At 55.2% G+C, this 18,401-nt stretch overlaps 1 protein-coding gene across 3 annotated transcripts in view; it reads right to left on the bottom strand.

The window, feature by feature from the left end:
- Positions 1-18,401, bottom strand: part of MLXIP (MLX interacting protein) — a 55,039-nt gene that overhangs the window by 13,459 nt on the left and 23,179 nt on the right. For all 3 annotated transcript variants that reach the window (XR_008551896.1, XR_008551897.1, XM_037511238.2), the window contains exons 2-16: positions 9,757-9,863; positions 9,144-9,229; positions 8,003-8,092; positions 7,565-7,606; positions 7,194-7,365; positions 6,572-6,661; positions 5,921-6,012; positions 4,321-4,975; positions 3,842-3,963; positions 3,576-3,729; positions 2,362-2,486; positions 1,924-2,025; positions 1,710-1,837; positions 1,409-1,532; positions 80-209 (exon numbers count right to left, since the gene is read on the bottom strand). Coding sequence is in view for 1 of the 3 variants with exons in the window: in XM_037511238.2 (XP_037367135.1) it covers positions 80-209; positions 1,409-1,532; positions 1,710-1,837; positions 1,924-2,025; positions 2,362-2,486; positions 3,576-3,729; positions 3,842-3,963; positions 4,321-4,975; positions 5,921-6,012; positions 6,572-6,661; positions 7,194-7,365; positions 7,565-7,606; positions 8,003-8,092; positions 9,144-9,229; positions 9,757-9,863 (2,219 nt within the window). In the remaining 2 variants the exon portion in view is untranslated. The remainder of the gene's footprint in view (positions 1-79; positions 210-1,408; positions 1,533-1,709; positions 1,838-1,923; positions 2,026-2,361; positions 2,487-3,575; positions 3,730-3,841; positions 3,964-4,320; positions 4,976-5,920; positions 6,013-6,571; positions 6,662-7,193; positions 7,366-7,564; positions 7,607-8,002; positions 8,093-9,143; positions 9,230-9,756; positions 9,864-18,401) is intronic.

The raw sequence follows: 18,401 nt of genomic DNA, 5'->3' as shown, positions 1-18,401 counted from the left end.
TTTCTGCAGCACTGCCGCAGCCAAGCGCCCCCTCTTCCAGGAACAGCGTGATGGGGCGGCAGCCCTGAGCCCCACTCACTTGGCCTGAGGACAGGCAGGGCGCAGTGCTGCTCTAGCCAAGACAGCACGGTCCGGTGAAGCTCTTCCAGGCTGCTGGTGGACACCATGCCCTTGAAGGACTCAAACAGAGGCTTGATGATGATGCTGAACTGCATGGCACGTGGGTTAAAGAAAAGGAGCCAGGAGGACGGGCAGCCGAATCCAGGGCCAGGCCAGGCTTGCCAGGGACTAACTGCTCTCGGACGGGCAAGCAACTGTCCATAGTGAGTTGAGAACAGAGAGTTCTAGACGAGGAAAGTGTGTCCTTCCACTCGCCTAAAATATCTCCATCCAACCAGCCTGAGTACAGGTTAGGCCGTGTGCAGGCCGGAAGCAGGGACAGAAACATCTCTCTGGTCTGGATGGGTCCCGGCACAGTGGCAAGAATAAGAACACCAGCGGTGCCAGGTGGATGGAGGGGCAGAAGCCACCTGTCCAGAGACGAGGTTTTGTTTTGTGTTCTGCACAAACGTGTCAGTTTTTTCTCATATTCTGTGGTCTCCCAAGCCACCTGTACTCAGTGGAGGCACGAGGGCCATTTTCTCTCTGACCTGAGCCGGCAGGGCACACACAGCTCCCACACTTCAGCCTGAGGAGGAGGGCCGGGCCTCCTCCTTATCCCTGTGCTGCTCCCTGCCCCACCAGTGACTGGGGACAGGGAGCAGAGCCTGGTACAAGACAGCAGGGCAGGGAGTTAGAGCTGCCCTCTGTGGTACCATCTTCTCCTGAGGCTGAGCTACCCCAGGCCGACTGGCAGCTGTTGGGCAGGGACAGGCCAGAAAGGGGCTGTGCCAGAGGAGCCCCACCACCTCTGGAAGGCCTGGTAGGGAAGCTTCAGCTCCAGAGAGACCCTGGCACACAAGCGTACGTGCCTCATCACAGGTTCAGGGCCACGTGGCCCAGTTGCGGAAGGCAAACTGGCAGGACCTGACTTCAAATCCGGGTTCTGCCACACAATCACCTGGTGAGCCCAGTTCCTGTCTCAGCGGGACAATGCCCTCGTCAGTGCAGTGAGGACTGAGCTGGCCGCCAGGACCTGACCTAGTCCCACCTCCTCGCTCGTTACTGAGTCTGCAAGAGGCTCCAGCCCTGCTCCTTCTCCAGGCGCCAGGGAACCAAGCTCTGCCTCCCAGGAAGCCTGGATGGTGCCCACCACAGGCCTGGCCAGGGCCCTCTCCGAGCAGAAACTAGCCTTGCCTGTCTGGATGAAGAAAGCAACACCAGTGAAGCATGACCTGCAGAGTCAGGGGGCATGCCCGCTGTTCCCAGCCCTGGTGGGGGGGAGAGGAGCCAAGAAACCCAAAGATACGATCCAGAACTTCCAGTTCTGCAGGGTCCGGCTCTTCACATACTCGTCGAACATGTCTCGCATGTGATCGAACTGGCGCCGGGCAACAGGAACTCCTGTGGCCGGGAGCAGTTGCTGGCAGGAGCTGGAACAAAAGGAAGGGTCAGAAGCGGCTCGGAGTGGCTGGGGCACGCGAGGACCCAGGCTCAGGACAGCAGGCAGGGGCTGCTGATGGGCAGAAAGACAAAAGCCAGCGTACAGCTCTCGGCCAGGTCACAGAGGACCAGTTGTCCCCCCACCCTGCTGCCACCCCCAGCCTCACATAATGGTGGCGTTGAGCGCCTCGATCTCCTCCCGCAGCCGCCGGCCCTCCTCCTGCATCTGGCCGCGCTCCTGCTGCAGCTTGGTGATGTGCTCCACGGCCTTCTGCAGCGTGACGGCGTGGCTGGTCTGCAGGGCATGGCCGTTACCGCTGCCGCTCCACACCGCGCGAGCCCAGGCGACTCCCCACCTGCCCCCGCCCCCAGCCCACCTACCAGCTTGGAATTATTAGAGATCAAGCTGTTGAGGGTGTCGAAGCCCATCTTGATGTTGAAGCGCCTCTTCTGCTCAGCTGAGATGTGCTTCAGCTGCCGGTTCTGGGGGGAATCACCCGTCACTGTGACCCCACCCGCCGCCCCTCCCTCCTGCTGCTAAGTGGTGGGCAGACAGGGGCCCTGCGCCAGGCTAGGGCGGCGTGGGGAGGGGGGCGGGCTATAGAGAGCTAGGAGGCGCCTACAAGAGTGGGGTGGGGGGCGCTGCGGGGTAGAGCCTGGCTGGGTCGGAGGGGACGGCCATAGACAACACTTCAGAGGGCGAGTCCCCTCCCCAGCATGGCCCAGTGAGGGGTGCAGCTGCCCCAGAGGAACCTCAGTGTCTTCTCCCTGCCTCCTCCTCCTCCCCGCAAAAGTCAAGACCCCAGAAAGACATGATACCTTCAGAGCGGCCACGTTCTTGGGGTCTGCAGATTTCCCTGAGCAGTTGTTCTGAGGAGACTGAGGACTAGGGCTCTGTTCTGACGTGCACGGAGAGGCCTGCCCTGAGCTTGGCCCGTCTCGGCCTGGAAAGGACAGACTCCCTCAGGCAGCAAGCCAGGGACAGGCAGGGCAAGGCGGTGCTGGCTTCTACCTCTTACCCTTGCGCTGCGCGCGCAGGTACCTGTTTTACTTCTGTTCTTAAAACTTTATTATGCTTTTTTTTTCCAATCTTATTCATCCCTGAAACTTTTTAACTAAAATAACAAAAAAACTTCTTTTCCCACAAAGAACAGGATGGAGGAACCCTGAGAGCAGCCTCCAGGCACTGGGCCTGCGCAGGAGACCCTCGCAGTGACCCCCACCCTCTACTCCTCTACGTGGGGCCAGAAGACCTGACGCGCTCAGGCTTCCCAGCTCGGCTCTAAGTCCTGGCCTCCGAGATGCGGCAGGCCTGCCACCCACCTTCTCGGAGGACTTCAGTACCTGCCAGTTACCGTGGCTCCTCACTCTCCAAGTCTGCCCTTGCGGTCCATCCCTGCTGGCTGCCCCCTGAGCTAGTCACCTTCCCTCCCGGGTCTCCTCTGGCAGGAGGAGCTGCCGCTGCCGCTTTACTTAAGACAGGAAGACACTGGGCTTTACCTCCCTGGCGGCCTCCGGGGAGAGCACAGGTCTGAGAGGAGGGCCCCAGCCCACCTGGAGGTTGGCAAGTCACCTCCCCTGGCCCCTTGGCACTTACGATGTCTACCAGGCCATGGGCCCCACCCAGCAGTCTTGCCGTGGAGAGACAAGACAAGGAGACAGGAGCAGGGACGTGGTGCTGGGATGTAAGAGGCATGCCCCGAGGAGGCTGGGCAGCTTCTGTGCCCATAGCAACCCAGGCTGATGTTTTCTGTAAACTGCTGACAAGGGCTGCTTAGCCCCTGTCCTGGGGCAGAACCTTCCTGAAGCAGGCTCAGGGGGTTTTCCTGAGGATACCAGCCGCCTCCCTGCCACAGACCTGCTACTTTTCTGCTCGGTTTGTTCTGGCCTGGGCACTGGTGGGCTTGGAGACATGCAGGTGCTGGGAGCCCAGGTTCAACCCTGGGGGCCCCATATGGACTTCCCTACCCAGGGGTGGGCCCGCTCACTTCCCTCACAAGGTCCCAACTGTCCCAAACCAAGTGACCACGCACTGGGAGCCGCAGCGGGGACCTGCTCGCCCTTCACCAGGCCATCCTGCACTGTCCCCGAGGAGAAGAGCCGGGGGCCGGGGGCTGGCTGGCTGCTGCTGCTGTGGCCAAGGTCTGTCACCAGAATGCCGCTGTGGAACTCCGTGACTCCGGGAGCCTGCGATGACACAGGAGAGAGGGTCACCCCCGACCAGTCATGTTGGCTGAGGGCCCCAACAAGCACGGCCAGGCAGGGTTGTAGGGACACCAGGGTCCATGTGGCCCCTCACCCTGGCAATGGCAGCTGGCGCGATGACCACGTTGGACTGGGAACCCGGAGAAGCCAACATCCCCTCTCTCTTCAGAGGCCCCGGTGCCATGATCACTGTTGGCGACTGTCCTGAAAAGGCAGCTGCCGGAACAAGGAGGAGGCGGGGCGCAGCAGTCAGCAACCAGGGCACGGCACACCACCCTGCCACGTAGGACACCACCTCTCTCACCCAGGGGATGGGAGGACAGACACACCAGGGGGTCAAGTGGTGAGGAGCAACTTCTCCAAGGAAACTTATTACAGACCCAGGGAAGAGAAGACCAGGCCTGTGTTTTTTTCAAACTATGGGCTAACAACTACGTTTTTAAAATGACACAGATGACACATATAGTATTCCCTGACATTGTGGTTTCATCTGAATCTGCATGTCAGAAAGGTGCAAGTGTGGGTACAGGGAATTACCCTGGGGGTCACTCTGGTTGCCCATCCTGGACTAACCTGGGCTGATGCAGGCATTCTTCAGTACCAAGGACACAGGCTCTGGTTTGGGAGCAGGCACTATTTTGGGGGGCTGCTTGGGCCTCCCCCCACTCAAGGATACAGGTTTGGGTTGCACAAAAGTTAAACGGGGCTGGGGAGGCCCAACTGTCGGTGGCTGGGTGACAGGAGCCAGGGCCAGGCCACAGGGGCCCCCCGTGGGGGTGGGATGACGGGTGGTGATGACCAGACCCTGGCTCTGGCTGAAGGTGGTGGCAGAGGCATCATGGGTGAGGGTAGCGGAGGCTGTGTGGGTGATGACAGAGGGTGACTTGCTGACTGCAGCAAACTTCTGGGGCTGTAGGAAGGCAGGTGGGGTCGGGGGGTTCAGGGCAGTGGCTGGAGGAGTGACTAATGGCAAGGCCGGGGAAGTGGGTGCCGGGGCAGGACTGGGGCAGAGCAGGGGCATGGTGAAGATGGGGAGGAAAGGCTGGGTGGCACCCAGTGGTGGCGCAGGGGGACCAAAGTCTGTAGGCTGGATAAAGGGGTCCCCAGGCCTGGAGGTACGTTCACAGCCCTGCCTATTACTGGGATCCAGGGTGGTGTCTGCAGGGGGCACGATGAGGCTGTCTGGGAGGCTCACAGCGGGGAGAGTCGGGGTCGTCAGGATGCTCTCCTGAGGAAGGAAAAGGCGGCACTGGTGAGGAGCAGATGCTGGCATCACACACTTACCGTCACTTCCCAGCGTGGTACCCACAGGTCCAGCAACACATGCTGGGTACCTGAGATGAACCCCTGGGCAGAGGAACAAGGACAGCGTGTGTCCTGTTACTGCTAGGCAGGGGATGTGGAACCGTGTCCCCAGACATCTGCAGGGGTCGCCCACCCTCTCAAGCACGCTAAGTGATAACACTGTCTGCACACTGCTGGCTCTCGGCCCGGGAATATCTTGTTGCTGGAGTCCAGCGGGTCCCCCCAAAGTCCCTGCCATCTTCTGTTACAGAGCAGAGGCAGCCTGGATCACAGCTGCGGCGGGGGCTCCCCCAGGACAGTTTCATATGTCAGTTGCTAGAGAGGCCACCACTTCCTAAAAGGGAAACGCTAGAAGGAATCAACTGCTCTCGGTCTCCAGAGAAGAGTCTTCCCAGAGCTAAAGGAAGAAACGGGGCCAGGTTACAGGTGTCTAACTGGACAGTCACCAGCCCCACAGCCCTATGGGGAAAGAGCCACACCTTGCTCAGATCAGAGGCCCCACACCTGGCGGCCAACCATGTTGATACTGAGTAGAAAATGAAAGATGTTCCCAAACTCTATTGGAGGCCCTCGCATCTCCTCGCTGGTGCGCTCACCCTGTGCTAGCTGGTGGGAGTGGCTCTCTGCGCACAGGCGAGCTCAGAGCAGGGAGCTCTGGGGCAGGGATGCATCTACCGCATGGTCTCTGGCGTACGGAGCCTAGGGATGCTTCCAAAGGGGCCTGGAGTGCTCGCCTACACGTCATAAGCATGTTCAGCGCTAGCGCCAGCCGCCTCCACCCTCCGCTGAGGAATGACACTATGCCATTGGCTAGCCTCAGCTGCAAAGGTTCACTGTCCAGTATGAGCCCCTCCCCCCGCTCCTCTACCTGAGCAGGTGGGCTGCTAGGATCTGGTGCAGGTGCCGAGGCAGGTGCAGGCAGCATGGAGCCAAAAATGGAGCGGCTGGAAGAGAAGAGGTCTGAAAGACAGCATCGGGGCTTTTGAGCTCCATGTGCCCATCGCTTCCTTGAATTAAGATGCAAGCAAATCGGGCACTGGACCCCACCATACCCAGAGGAAGGCCATGGCCAGAGGGCATTCCCCCAGAGGTAACTGCAGAAAGAGGCCCTCTGATGGGACCCGCACATGCTGGCACCTAGTCTGGGCTCTGAAATCTTCCAGGCCTGGCGCTTCGCTGGCTCTTACCAAGGGAGCCCAAGGACCAGTTCTAGAGGCAGGAAAAAGCTGGGTGGCGGCTGTGTCATCAGCGCCCTCTGCTGCCTGGAGGGAGAATTGCTTACAGTCCTGAGCAAACCTGAGGTTCTACCTCCAAACAAGGTCACCTTTCTTGAGCAAGAACAAAGTCTCAGAAAAACTTCCACACCTTGCAGCTACCATCAAACAAAAAATAAGTTGTGGAAAAACCCTCAGTCCTCCCTTTGCCCCTTCTAACAGCTCCCTTTATGAAACGGAAGCACCAGCCGGCTTTGTCCTGGGCCAAGGGAGACACAGGGGGTCCCGGCCCGCCCCTTCCTCACCCTGGAAAGGCTCAAAGGTGTCCATGAAGTCCAGGTTGGGCTGCAAAGGCATCAGCCCCGGTTGGATCATGTCCGCGTTCCCCAGGTGTGCTATGAGAGTCAGAAAGAAGGGGGTCACTTTGCCTACTCAGACAATGGGGTAGGGATGTAAAAGGCCTGGCCCTATTCACATTCTATATTCTTCCAAGGAAAACTGTCAGCAGCTGGCTGGGATTTCTATCTTCTTGTGAGTGCATGGCCATTCTCCTCCCTCAGGCAGGAAGGAGAGTGTTTGTGAAGGAGAGGCAGAGGAGGTGCTGGGGGACAGAAGGAAGCACTAAGCAGCCTGGCAGAGATCCCACTGGCTTTGATGTACAATCAGGGGGCTTGTTGGGCTGACCGGAAACCCAGGAAGATCTCTGATTTTCCAGAGTGAGTCCTGTGGCCTGACACTAGGTCTAGGCACAGCCACTGCCCAGCTGCCAGCTGCCCCATGCTCCCATGCTCGGGACCTCTGGATGTCAGTTGCCCATCCCAGCCCAGAGGTGTTGTGCAGCTGCTCCCAGGTCAGACCAGGCTCAGAGGGAGAGGAGAACACCAGCAGGTGTGTGTGTGTGTGTACACGTGCGCACGTGGGGGTTACCTATTTCCCGTGGGTTGGGCCAGGCCACTGGCTGGTGTGAAGACAGTGTGGAGAAGAGGGTGTCACTGAATTCTGACATGAGCATGTCTGTGTCCAGCAGGGGGTCCTCCTCCATGGGGACTGGGGTCTTCCAGCCATCCCCATGTTTGTGCCAATAGAGCAAGTCGTCATCCTACCACCAGCACAGGGGGAAGACAAACAGGGTGACAGTGAACTCAGGGTTCCCAGTCTCATCATGGCGGAGAACCCACTGTGCAGAGTGGCAAGGGCATTCCGCAGTCAAGGTGTGAGTGTGGCGAGAGCAGAAGGCCCCTCACAGGCAGAGAGATCTGGCCTCTCCTCCTAGGGGTTGGGGGTCCCCACTCACTTACCTGGGCCAGGCTGGACAGGTCCTCATCCTTGTGCTGCTGCAGCTGTGGAGGAAAGGCCCAAGGTGGTCACCTGGCGCCCTGGGAGGGATGAGGACCCTGGCCTCTCCTCCCTGAACGTGAGTGAATTCTGGAAGCATCTTGGCTTTGTCGCTGTCAGAGGCAGGCAGGGGGAGGGGGTCCTGCTCCTTGCCAACCCCAGGCCAATGCCAGGCACACAGGAGATTCCCAACCCTGGTGTTTATGGAATACAGTCCCCCCGGCTCACAGCTGGGGAAACTGAGGGCAAAGAGAACATGGCCAAGCAGGCTGCTCCTTTGGGCTGGATTAGAACACTGTCCCCAAGTCCCACAAGGCAGCAAGGGAGCCCCACTCAGGGGCCACCGTCCTTCCCCTCCCGGGGGGTCCCTGAACAGGGTCTCTGGAGCCCAGCCCTGATACCCTTTTCTTGAAGTAAGTTCTCCACTTGTGATATTCCCTGATGACAATCTCAATGCGGCTCTTCCAGTACTTCCCTTCTGTGGTGATGGCCTGGGAGAGAGAATGACAAGTCAGCGTCTTGGTGATGAGCAAAGGGCACCTGTGAACGAAGACCTGGACCCTGGAAGTCAGCCCAGGCCCTGGGCTCGGAGCACCTACCAAGGACCCAAAATTCCACTCGCCCACCATCCGTGCACTACGACCACCTCCATCTCAGACCCAGAGCAGCCCGAGGCTTGGACAGCACAGGCCCTGAAGATCCCACTGTAGTCCAGGACAGACGGACGGACATTTCAATGATCTCTGCCACATGCCAAGTCACAGGTGACTGCTCAAAACTACCTTTCCCAGGGGGCCTCCCTGGTGGTGCAGGGGTTAAAGACAGTGCTATGAAGCTATCAGCAGCACGAGTTCGATCCTAGGCCAGGGAGCTGACCCACATGGCGCAGCAGACCTCTCCTGCCTCACCTACTGCTCCCCTCAGCAGTGTATTTCAGTAGATCTGCTTTTTCTGCTCTCCACTCTGGTGAATCCTCTCACCCACCCCCACCTCTGGCTTACACCCCAGTTCTTATATGCATAAATAAATAAATCTTAAAAAAATAAAGAGGCAGAGATCCTCCCAGCTGAGAGTGCTTGAATCTTCAAAAAGAAAAAAAAGAAAAAACTGCTTTTCCCTGGGTGGCTTTCTACCTCCCCGCTTTCGTCATACTAGGAAGACCTGCCTGGACAAAGTGAAACACCACCACTTTGGAGTACAAAGTGAAGGCCCCAGTCCTCAGTCTATCCCAACCCTCAGAGGGCCCACCAGTGAAAGGTGTCTGTACATCCTTTCTTCTAGACATTTCCTGTACATGTACAATCACAGACACACTTAGAGGCTAACATTAAGGCCCCAAGAGCACGGTGCACTTGCCCTTTCTCATTTCCCATTGCTTCCATGTTGCCCCACTCAGTATGTAAAGACCAAAGTGGCTCCTGAGTTGTCCTGCCTGTGGGAGCCAGCCCCTCCTCTGTTATTTCCAGAATATTGATCTTAAAAGAAAGTGAGTCAAACCCCTGGCCCACTGCAGAGTCCAGCCACGAGTGACCCCACGGGTACCTCTGGGCGGCGATGCTCATCTACGTCCACAGAGCCGTCCAGCGGGGTGACAAAGTGGCACACGGGGTTCTTGCGCTTTTCCAAATCTGGGCGGAGAGAGGGGACATCATGACTCCCCAGGCCACCGAAGGAACCCGGCCCCTCTGGCCATCACCTCCCCTCAGAGTGGACCCTCCCAACTGGTCTTTCCTGCTCCTTAGAAACCTGGAGATTCTGGAGAAATAAGAGGTCCGGGTGGGAGAATCCACCAGTAACACATGAGCAAGAGAGGAAGTTTGGCTTATCAAGAAAAGCAGAGGGGAGCCCCAGCATGCCCCAAACGTGCTGGCCTCCCGCCCACCAGCTCCGTGCGGGGCAGAACAAGGCCCAGCACACGTCTGCCTAGACACACCTCTGTTCTGCCCTCCCACGACCCTCCTCTGCCTCTACCACACCGGAGCAACCGCCGCTCTGTCCCCTGCACGACAGGGACCCTGGACTGGCCCCTCTGGGCCTGGCAGCTAGTCTGCTAGGTAGGGCGTGCTCTTCCCCTCTCTGCTGACTGCGCTCTGTTTGAAACCCAAAGTCTGAAACGAAGTGGTGGCGGAGGAGGCCCGCAGGCCAGGGCACTCACACTGCATGTACCACGCCCGCCAGATGGCGTTGTTGAGCCGGATCTTGTCTCTCCACTGCAGCTTCAGGCCCTTGAAATTCTTCCACTTTGGAGACACCAGTTTCCCACTGAAAGAGGCAAGACCAAGAGGGGAAACTTAGTGATTCCTCTAAAATGAAATCGGAAAGTGCCAGCAATCACTCCAGACCTCAAAATTTTTGATTAATCCATCACACACCACAGGTGAGGCTTGAAGAATATAAAAGACTGGGGTGTCTTCAGTGATATGGTGGGGGGGGGTGTCAGTTAGGGACTGGAGGAAACAGGGAGGGCCACGGCCGGTAACTGAGAGCAGGTGATGAAACATGGGGTTCACTACCCTGTCTGCTCCTGCATAATTACATTTGTTGATTTTTCTGTGTGTGTGTGAAATCATGCGTTTTGTACACCTTAATTTTACATATTAGATGTCAATTGTATCTTCATAAAACTGAGAAAGATGAAGAAATAAATTTGCTGACCACTGAACAGAAGCCAAGTCCTGGAGCCTGGCCCCAGCTGGGTGCAGTGCCGTCTTCCCTGGGGACCGTGGGTCTCCCTGGCCGCTGCACCTGCAGCCTCCCCTCTCCACGGTGCGCCCTGCCCAGACACTGCTCAGCCTCCACCTCTGGGGCTGGGGCTCCCAGATGCACACGACTGGAAGCTGGGGCTGCACTCTCCCTCACCCTACCAGCATCTGTACCCCGCCTCCCCACCGGCAGCTGCAAACTCTAGAGGGGACAGCTCTGCAGCCAGGGCCCACCCTGAGCACCTGGCACACAGCCTGGCACGGCGGGGCTCCAGTATGGCGGGGCTCCAGTAGCAGCTCCGCATCTGTGAGCACCTAGCTCAGCAGGCACGGCCTTTTCGGGCAGCTGAGTTTGCCGAGTGCTGTCCAGGAACCCCTGGGCAGCCAGCCTGAGACAGGTAAGGCACTATCTTTGGTCCATACCACAGGGGGCTCTGGGGGTTCTGCTTGACCGCAGGCCACAGACTCCCCTTCTCCAAACCCACTCTGAAAACCCAGGTGACCAGCAAAGATGCAGCCGTGGTCACCCAGCTGACAGGGCCAAGCAATGAACACGACCGCGGCGCAAAGCTGGTTTATGTAACGACAGCCCTACTGTGCATCTGATGAAGCCTTCCACCTCCCGCCCACCCCAGCCCAAGCCAGGCTCTGTTACAGTGGTCAGAGGCTGCGACCCCACTCCCGGCAACGTCAGCACCCCTTAGAATCTGAGGGACAGTGTAGGCTAAGTAAAGTACCAGGCTTTCTGCCCTCCTGCCATTAGAATAGATGACGGAACCCTGTGGTCCTGAATGCACGCCTTATGGCGGGCACCGGGACTGGGGTGTGGGCATACGTAAGTGGGTACACCTGGGCTGAGAGACTGGGCTTATAAGGGCGGCATCATGGGGACGCCAGCAGTGCAGAACAGAACTACCAGAAGAAGCAAAACCAGCAGAGAAGCAGAGGCCACGAGAGAACCCTGGAGAGCCCAGAAAGAGTGAAGATAGGCCTGCCAGCCTCCCGGCCCCCAAGCACCCCTGCCTGCTGTGTACCTGGTAAATCCCAATAAAAGCCCAAAAAAGCTACCAAGGGCTCCAGGACTCTCCTCCACCCGTCTGCTAGAGTCAGAGAGATCCTGCGCTGGCCCATCTTGCCTCTACAGGCAGGCAGCAGCAGCTTCAGTTCAAAGGGTGAGGGGCTTCAAGCCAGTCACGCCCCTTCTTGCTTCCTGTCTTTCCTTACCCAAGTTCAACAGCCAGCGGCCTGGCGCTGTAGCCTCTGCCGCTACAGCACATCACATCCCAGACGAGCAACTTCTGCACAGCAGCTTCCTGGGGGAGTCAGGATAATTCCATCACCTCAGCACTTTCTAAGCAGGATTAACTATGGCGAGTGTGTACATGTGTGTGTTGGGAAGCCCTGATGTAAGGTGTAAAGGTAAGACATTAACAATCACCGCAATTATCCAGATTAAGTTATTACTGAAGGGCCTGATTTTCACCACTTCCTGACTTATTAGAAAGTCCTTTGTTTTGTGTCTGCCACCAAGATCTTCTGGCTCCTCCCCCATGGGAGGAAAAGGTGACACCCACTGTTCAACCTCAATGCCAGCTCTGCCTGCACTTCCTAAGTGCCCCGAAGCCAGAGACAGAGTCTCTGTTCACTGCCCGGACAAGCCTGAGTCTACTCTGTCATGCAAGTATCTCCAAAGGGACAGATGAGGCAGGTGAGGTTGCTGCCTTGGGGGCATACAAGTTGCTGAGGTGTGAGCCCCACCCAGGTGCTGAGCATTGGGAAGATAAGCAGAAGCAGTGGGACTAGCTGGTCAGCATAACTACTCGCATCTGAGCAGTCAGGAGAGGCTTCCTGGATGAGGTGATGGCTCAGCTGAGGCCTAGAAGACAAGGAAACCTAAACGAGGCTGTGGAGAGGAAGACATACGTGCTATTTCTTCTGCCTAGTTTGTGATGGCCCTGGTCATGGCTGATCAGGCCTTGAAAACCCCCATATAGTGCACCTGGGGGGAGGCCGGGGTGCTTCTAGACCAGCTGGGGAGCAGTGACCAGAACACATCACGCCTCATCTTTGGCAAAGTCAGCCCACGCGCCCCTCCTCTGTAAGCTCTTCCAGGAACCTGTTCAGCTAGGCAGGGGGTTCCAGGAAAAACAAAAGAACAGAAAACTATCCTGATCTTTTTATTTCCTTAAAGGTGAAAATAGCTTCCTCCTACCGAAGCCGAGTCCAAAAGCCACTTTGAATGAGAGCAGGGCCAGACTCTCGAGGGGCACCTGCCTCCTGCTCAAGGATGCAGGTTGGGAGCAGGAGGGTGTCTAAGCACGTGACCTCAAAGCCTCTTCTCAAGAGAAGCTCTATGCCAAAAGCTATGGAGAGGGCAAGAGAGGGCAACTCTGCAGGTTAGAAACCCAACTGGCAGAACGTGGTTTGGGGTTTGTTTGTTTTTTTTTTTAATTTTTATATAAGAACCGGGGTTGCGCGGGAGGGTGAGAGGATTCACCAGAGACAGAGCGGGGAGCAGAACAGGCAGACTGACGAAATACACTGCTGAGGGGAGCAGCGGGTGAGACAGGGGAGGTCTGCCGCGCCATGTGGGACCCTCGCCGGCTGGCCGGGATCGAACCCGCACTGCAGAGGCTGCGGACAGCTTCACAGTGCGGTGCTCAACCGTCTGCACCACCAGGGAGGCCATGGGGTTCTCGTCTTTTTTCCTCCCCCTCGATTGCTGCAATGTCTCACTCTCCCTTGAAGTCAACATCAAATGATGTCTAGGTAGGAGTCCCAGCATCCAACCAGTATTACGTCTCCCCAAGTTCTGTAATATCTCCACAGGCAGCAGGGGGCGCTCCACCGACAAAGTAGTGAAACCAGACCTAACCCTCAACCCCAACAGCAGCAGAAGGGGTGAAGAGTTCAAGACAAGGTGTGGTGCAGGGAGACCCCCACCAGCAAAATGCTTTGACCCTGTCTCCTCCTACGTCCCCAGCCCAGCGGGGCGGCCATGTGACCCGTGGGGATGGAGATACGGAGGTGGGTGGCCCAGGCCACCTCTCCTCTCAGCACACAGAGCCTTCTGGGGACCCCTCTCCCTGCTCCAAAGGCTGGGGATGAGGCCTGTCCCAGGCCCGGGCTGCTGGGGCATGGGCAGAGGCAGTCTGGGGTCCACTGTGAGCCACGTCCTCAGCCTGACAACACAGGTGCTGTTTGGCCGCTGCCGGCTGACTCTTACATAACAGAAAATGGATGTTTCCATCATTTCGAGCATACGACTCAGGTAGCTGCCGCTGCTATCCTGCTCCAGACATTTTCATCAGCCGGAAAGGAAAAGCTCGCACCCAGGGCAGGCACGCCCCCACACCTGGCAGCCACGGGTCTACTTTCTGCCGAGGGTTTGTTTCTTTAGGCCACTTCCTCTGCGTGGCCTTTCATTCAGCGCCAAGGTCTCGAGGTTGAGCCCCCGCTTGTGTCCTTTTCCCACGAAGGGCTGTGGGCTGTCAGTGAGCAGCGCGGCTGGTTCAGGGCCCGGCAGAGCACAGGGGGCAGGCGTGGCCGTCGGGCCGGAGCAGCGCTGGCCCAGGCTCTGGGCCGCACATCTCTCGACTCCCGCGTCCACCGCCAGATCCACGCTGCGGACCCGGGACCACGGCACTGAGCGCCGGGCGGGGAGGACAGGGGTGCGGGGCTGTATGCGGCAGCACAGGGCGGGAACCCGGTGTTCACCAAAGAAAACTGGTTCTAAAATGTGTGTCCATGCCCCGTGCAACAGAAAACACACCTCTCTGTGCGGACAGGCAGGCAGCAGCTGCCCCACGCCCGGTGGGGGACAGCAGGGGCGCCATTTGTGTTTTTCACCAAATACGGGAAGGCAGGAAAAGACGGAGCGGGAGGGAGGCCGTCAGCCAGTCTCAAGAGAGACATGTGAGAATGGAGGCCACTGCCCCTTGGGGAGCTGAACTGGGGATCAGGGCACAGGGAGAAGACTCAGTTCTCACTGTGCCACTTCCAACTGCGTAAATCTAAGGAAGGGAGGGAGTATTTTTTCAAATAAACAAGAAAAAAAGACCAGACACTAGCAGACCTTGTGGGCTTGGGGCTCACGGAGGAAGGCAGCAAGCGCACGCGTCAGCTCCGGGCACTGGGCCCAAACGTGAGCTCGATGGTCGGCGTGCGGCTCCTTTAACAGGGAGCCGATGAATGGAGCTCAGCCTGCGCGCTCTTCCAGGACTCCGATTCTCTTTCTTCAAAAGAGCGGTCTCCACTGGCTTCTCCTGGGATCTGGGCCGGGTTCCACAGACTGCTAGGAGCCAAAACCAACAGGCTCCAGACAGACAAAAGCTCATTGAGGAGCCAAAATGTGAGGCGCAGCCGCAGTGACAGGCCCGGCAGGAGCAGGGCGCCATGGTTAAGGGATCGCCCCACAGCTTGGGCCTTTGCTGGGGGCGGGGGGGGGCTGCTGCCCAGCCTCCCCAATAGGGAGCCTGCGGGGTCCGCAGGGTCTGCTCCCATACCCAGGTGTGGGTCCTCTCCCCTGCACCTGAAATTTGTCCTCCTCACAGGCCTTCATTTTTTCACACACAGGGAAGCAGGCTCTGAGGGTGAGAGCAGCGCGGCAGGAATGTGGGCTCCCAGATTGCTGATCCGGCCTGTCCCACTGAGGTGAGTGTGTGGCAGGACAGGGAACAAGCACCTTTGCACGTGGGTGTGCTAGTGGCCAGGTGTGCATCTGCCCAGGTGTGCGTGCATATGCTGTGTGAGCTGTGTGGCTTTGTGTAAAAAGCAAGGAGCCATCATGTCCAGACTGCCAAAAAACAGGGCAACTTGAGGGGCTGACACCAGGCAAGATTTGATGGGCCGCAGAGCGATCCTCCTTGGCCCTCACTGGCCATTGGTGCCCGTGTCCCGGGGGGCAGCCCTCTACCTGGGGAGACAAAGAGTGCTCACACTGTTCCCCGCAAATCAGGAAACCAGGCTGAGGCTGAGGCCAGCAGCCCAGGTGGCCCACCTGGCAGGAGAGCTGGAAGTTTCCAAGGAGGCGCACTCCAGAGCATGGGCCTGGCAGAGAAGCACCGGGCAACCCAGGGCGTGTTGCTGAATATGAGTTGGTTCTTGGGCACGTTCCTGAGTGGTAAAGCCTGGCATTTCCTGTCAGATTCCAGCCAAAACTGGACCTTCAGGCAGAAGCAGGGACACAGGCAGGCACCGCTTAACACCATGGTCCTCTGCTGATTTACCAAGAGCGAAACTCACTCCTGGGGACCATGGGGGTGGGGGTGGGGGGCCAGACCCACAACAGGGAAGTGATGCTGTGCACCTCAGTTAGTGGTGCTGGTTAATACTGTGTATCGGTTCTGTTTCCTTATGAGCTGTCTGTCCATGCCCTTTGTCTTTTTAAAAAGCTTTTTATTTTGAAATAATTATCGACTCACAGGAAGTTGCAAAAATAAAATAACAGGGCCTCCCTGGTGGTGCAAGGGGTTAAGCACCGCACTATGAAGCAATACGCAGCCTCTGCAGCATGAGTTCGATCCCTGTCCAGGGAGCAACCCACATGGCGCATCAGACCTCTGCTGTCTTGCCCGCTGCTCCCCTTAGCAATGTATTTCAGTCAGTCTGCCTGTTCTATTCCCCACTGTCTCTGGTGAATCCTCTCACCCCCCGCATCTCTGGCCTGTACTCTAGCTCGTGTATGTATAAATAAATACATCTTTTTTTTTTTTTTTTTAAAAAAAGACCCTTTAAAAAAAAAATAAAATAACAGTGCAAAGAGGCATGTGCCCTTCACCCAGCCTCCACGAGGGTAGCATCTTGCAGGCAAAATCACAAAACCAGGAAACTGCCTGGAGCACGTCGCTGTTACAGGTACAGGCCATGCTCAGCTTTCACTGGAGAGATGTGAGCCATCTTTTCCTTGCTTTTATATTGTTAATGATGTGGTGTTCATGATGATAACCTTTGTGATTTTCTGCAACTGTTCCCCCATGCTTTTTATTTTTCTTTCTATGGCATTTGAATGAGAGGTTACATATTTATATAGTCATATCTACTGGTTTTTCTTTATATTTTTTTAGGGACACTTTCTTTACAATTTCTTTTACTGCCTCCACCCTGCCCACCCATACCATCAAGAAATTTAGTTTTCAATTTAATCTTTTCTTAGCCTTATTGATTTAAAAATAAATTATATACCCACATTAAAAGAAAATCAAACAATACAGAAGTACAAAGAACAAAAGCAAAGTCACCTGCAATTTTATCACCCAGAAATAACAACTATTGTTTAAAAGTTGGTGATAACATTGTGTGGTGAAGAAATAACCTTACCAAAAGAGAGATCTGGTCTTTGCCCTCGGCCCCTGGGAGGTGACCTGTAGGCTCCTGGAATGTCCAGCCTGGCAGAAGTATGTTTGCCTGGAGGCGTTAGTTGTCCCAGGACAGCCTAACAATGTGATTTAGGATGTAGGGATCTCCAGAGGAGCTACTGCCTAACGGTCAGCAGCAGCATGTGCCTGGACCCCATAAAAGCTCTGAACAACAAAGATTTGGGAGATTGGAGGGTTCTGCCGGACAAGGAGCCAGAAGCACCACCCCAGGGACCCCTCCTGGACTCTGTCCTATGCCTCCCTTCCCTCGGCCCATTTAACTGGAATCTTTTCCTGGTAATAAACCGTAACTGTGAATATACAGCTTTCAGGGAGTTATTTGAGTCCTTCTGGCAAATTACTGAACCAAGGATGGTTCTGGGAACTCCCCCAACTTTGAATCAGAGTTAGAAGTGAGGGCATCCTTGTGGACTATTCAGCTTCGTCATTGGCCCCTAAGTCCTTATAATATATATTTATCTAATTATGTATGTACAGTAAGATATGTATACAATAAACACGTGGGATCATAATCTTGTTTCATAGCCTCTTCCCTTATATGCCTCAGGCATCTTATTATGCCAAAATATTTTATATTGTTTTTCTTTGCTACAGAATATTGTACTGTATATATTTATTACAGTCTACTAAACCATGTATCCATAAACACATGTTTATATTAATAGGCTCATACTTCTACTTCTATTATTATAGATGATGTAATGAACATTCTGGTGAGTATCAGGAAGTATTTTTTGTACAACTCCATGACTGTTTTTGTGAGATACATTTCTAGAAATTAAAAAGCTGAATCAGAGAATATGTGTACATTTATAATTTTGTTTATAGTCAAAGAATCTTTCAAAGTTTACACTAATTTATATTCCCAACATCAGTGAACGATGCCTATTTCCCCAAATCATTACTCAAATTAGTCATTATTGCTCATCAAACACGAGAAGCAAAATTTTAGTTCACTGTTTTTTCGGTTTTCACTTATTTCTCTTTTTATGTTCATTAGCAATTGGACTCTTTAAAGTTAATTGTCTGCCTGACCCCTGCTCTTTTTCTTCAGTTTGAGAGCTCTTAAATTGGCAGGAAAGCATGCAGCACACAAGTCTGAGCCACTAAGCCCATCTCAACTATTTATGGTGAGCTTTATTTGTTTTCTTTGCACTGCCAAGCTTTTTAATGTGTGGTGGGTTTTGTTGTTACTTTCAGTAGAAATTTCTCCTTAATGTAGTCAAAATCTGTAAGTTCCTTCTCTGATGTTGCTATTATTTGTGTCTTACTTAAAAAGGCTTTTTAAGGTAGAAATGCTGCTTCTTTGCTTTTCTGTAGTACTTTCACACATTCTCTTTACATTCAACTCCACTCCATCTGGAATTTACTATGGTGTAATGAATGATATTGGGATCCCACTTTATAAAGTCAGTGGTTCCCACCTATATCCTAAACCACTCATCTTTCCTTGTTCAGCTAAAACACCATATGCATCATAAACTACATTCTATACAGATACTTGGAACCATTGCTACATCTTTTGGTGTTTTGTGCCTATGTTTTTAATGGTTTCACTTTCTATATTTAAATCTAATTCATCTGAGGTTGGGGGGGGAGTCAATTTAGTTCTATATGTGACTCAAAATAAATACCAACTGGTTTTCTGGTTGTCTTATCTCCACCCATAAATTTACAGCACTTCCATTAACATATCATTAAATGTGTGCTATTATAAACTA

Source organism: Talpa occidentalis, unplaced genomic scaffold, assembly GCF_014898055.3.
Source record: "Talpa occidentalis isolate TD23 unplaced genomic scaffold, MPIMG_talOcc4v2.1 talOcc4.14, whole genome shotgun sequence".
Classification (NCBI taxonomy): Eukaryota; Metazoa; Chordata; class Mammalia; order Eulipotyphla; family Talpidae; genus Talpa; species Talpa occidentalis.
The sequence above is the reverse complement of the archived record's forward strand: the minus strand, read 5'-3'. Positions and strand labels throughout refer to the sequence as shown.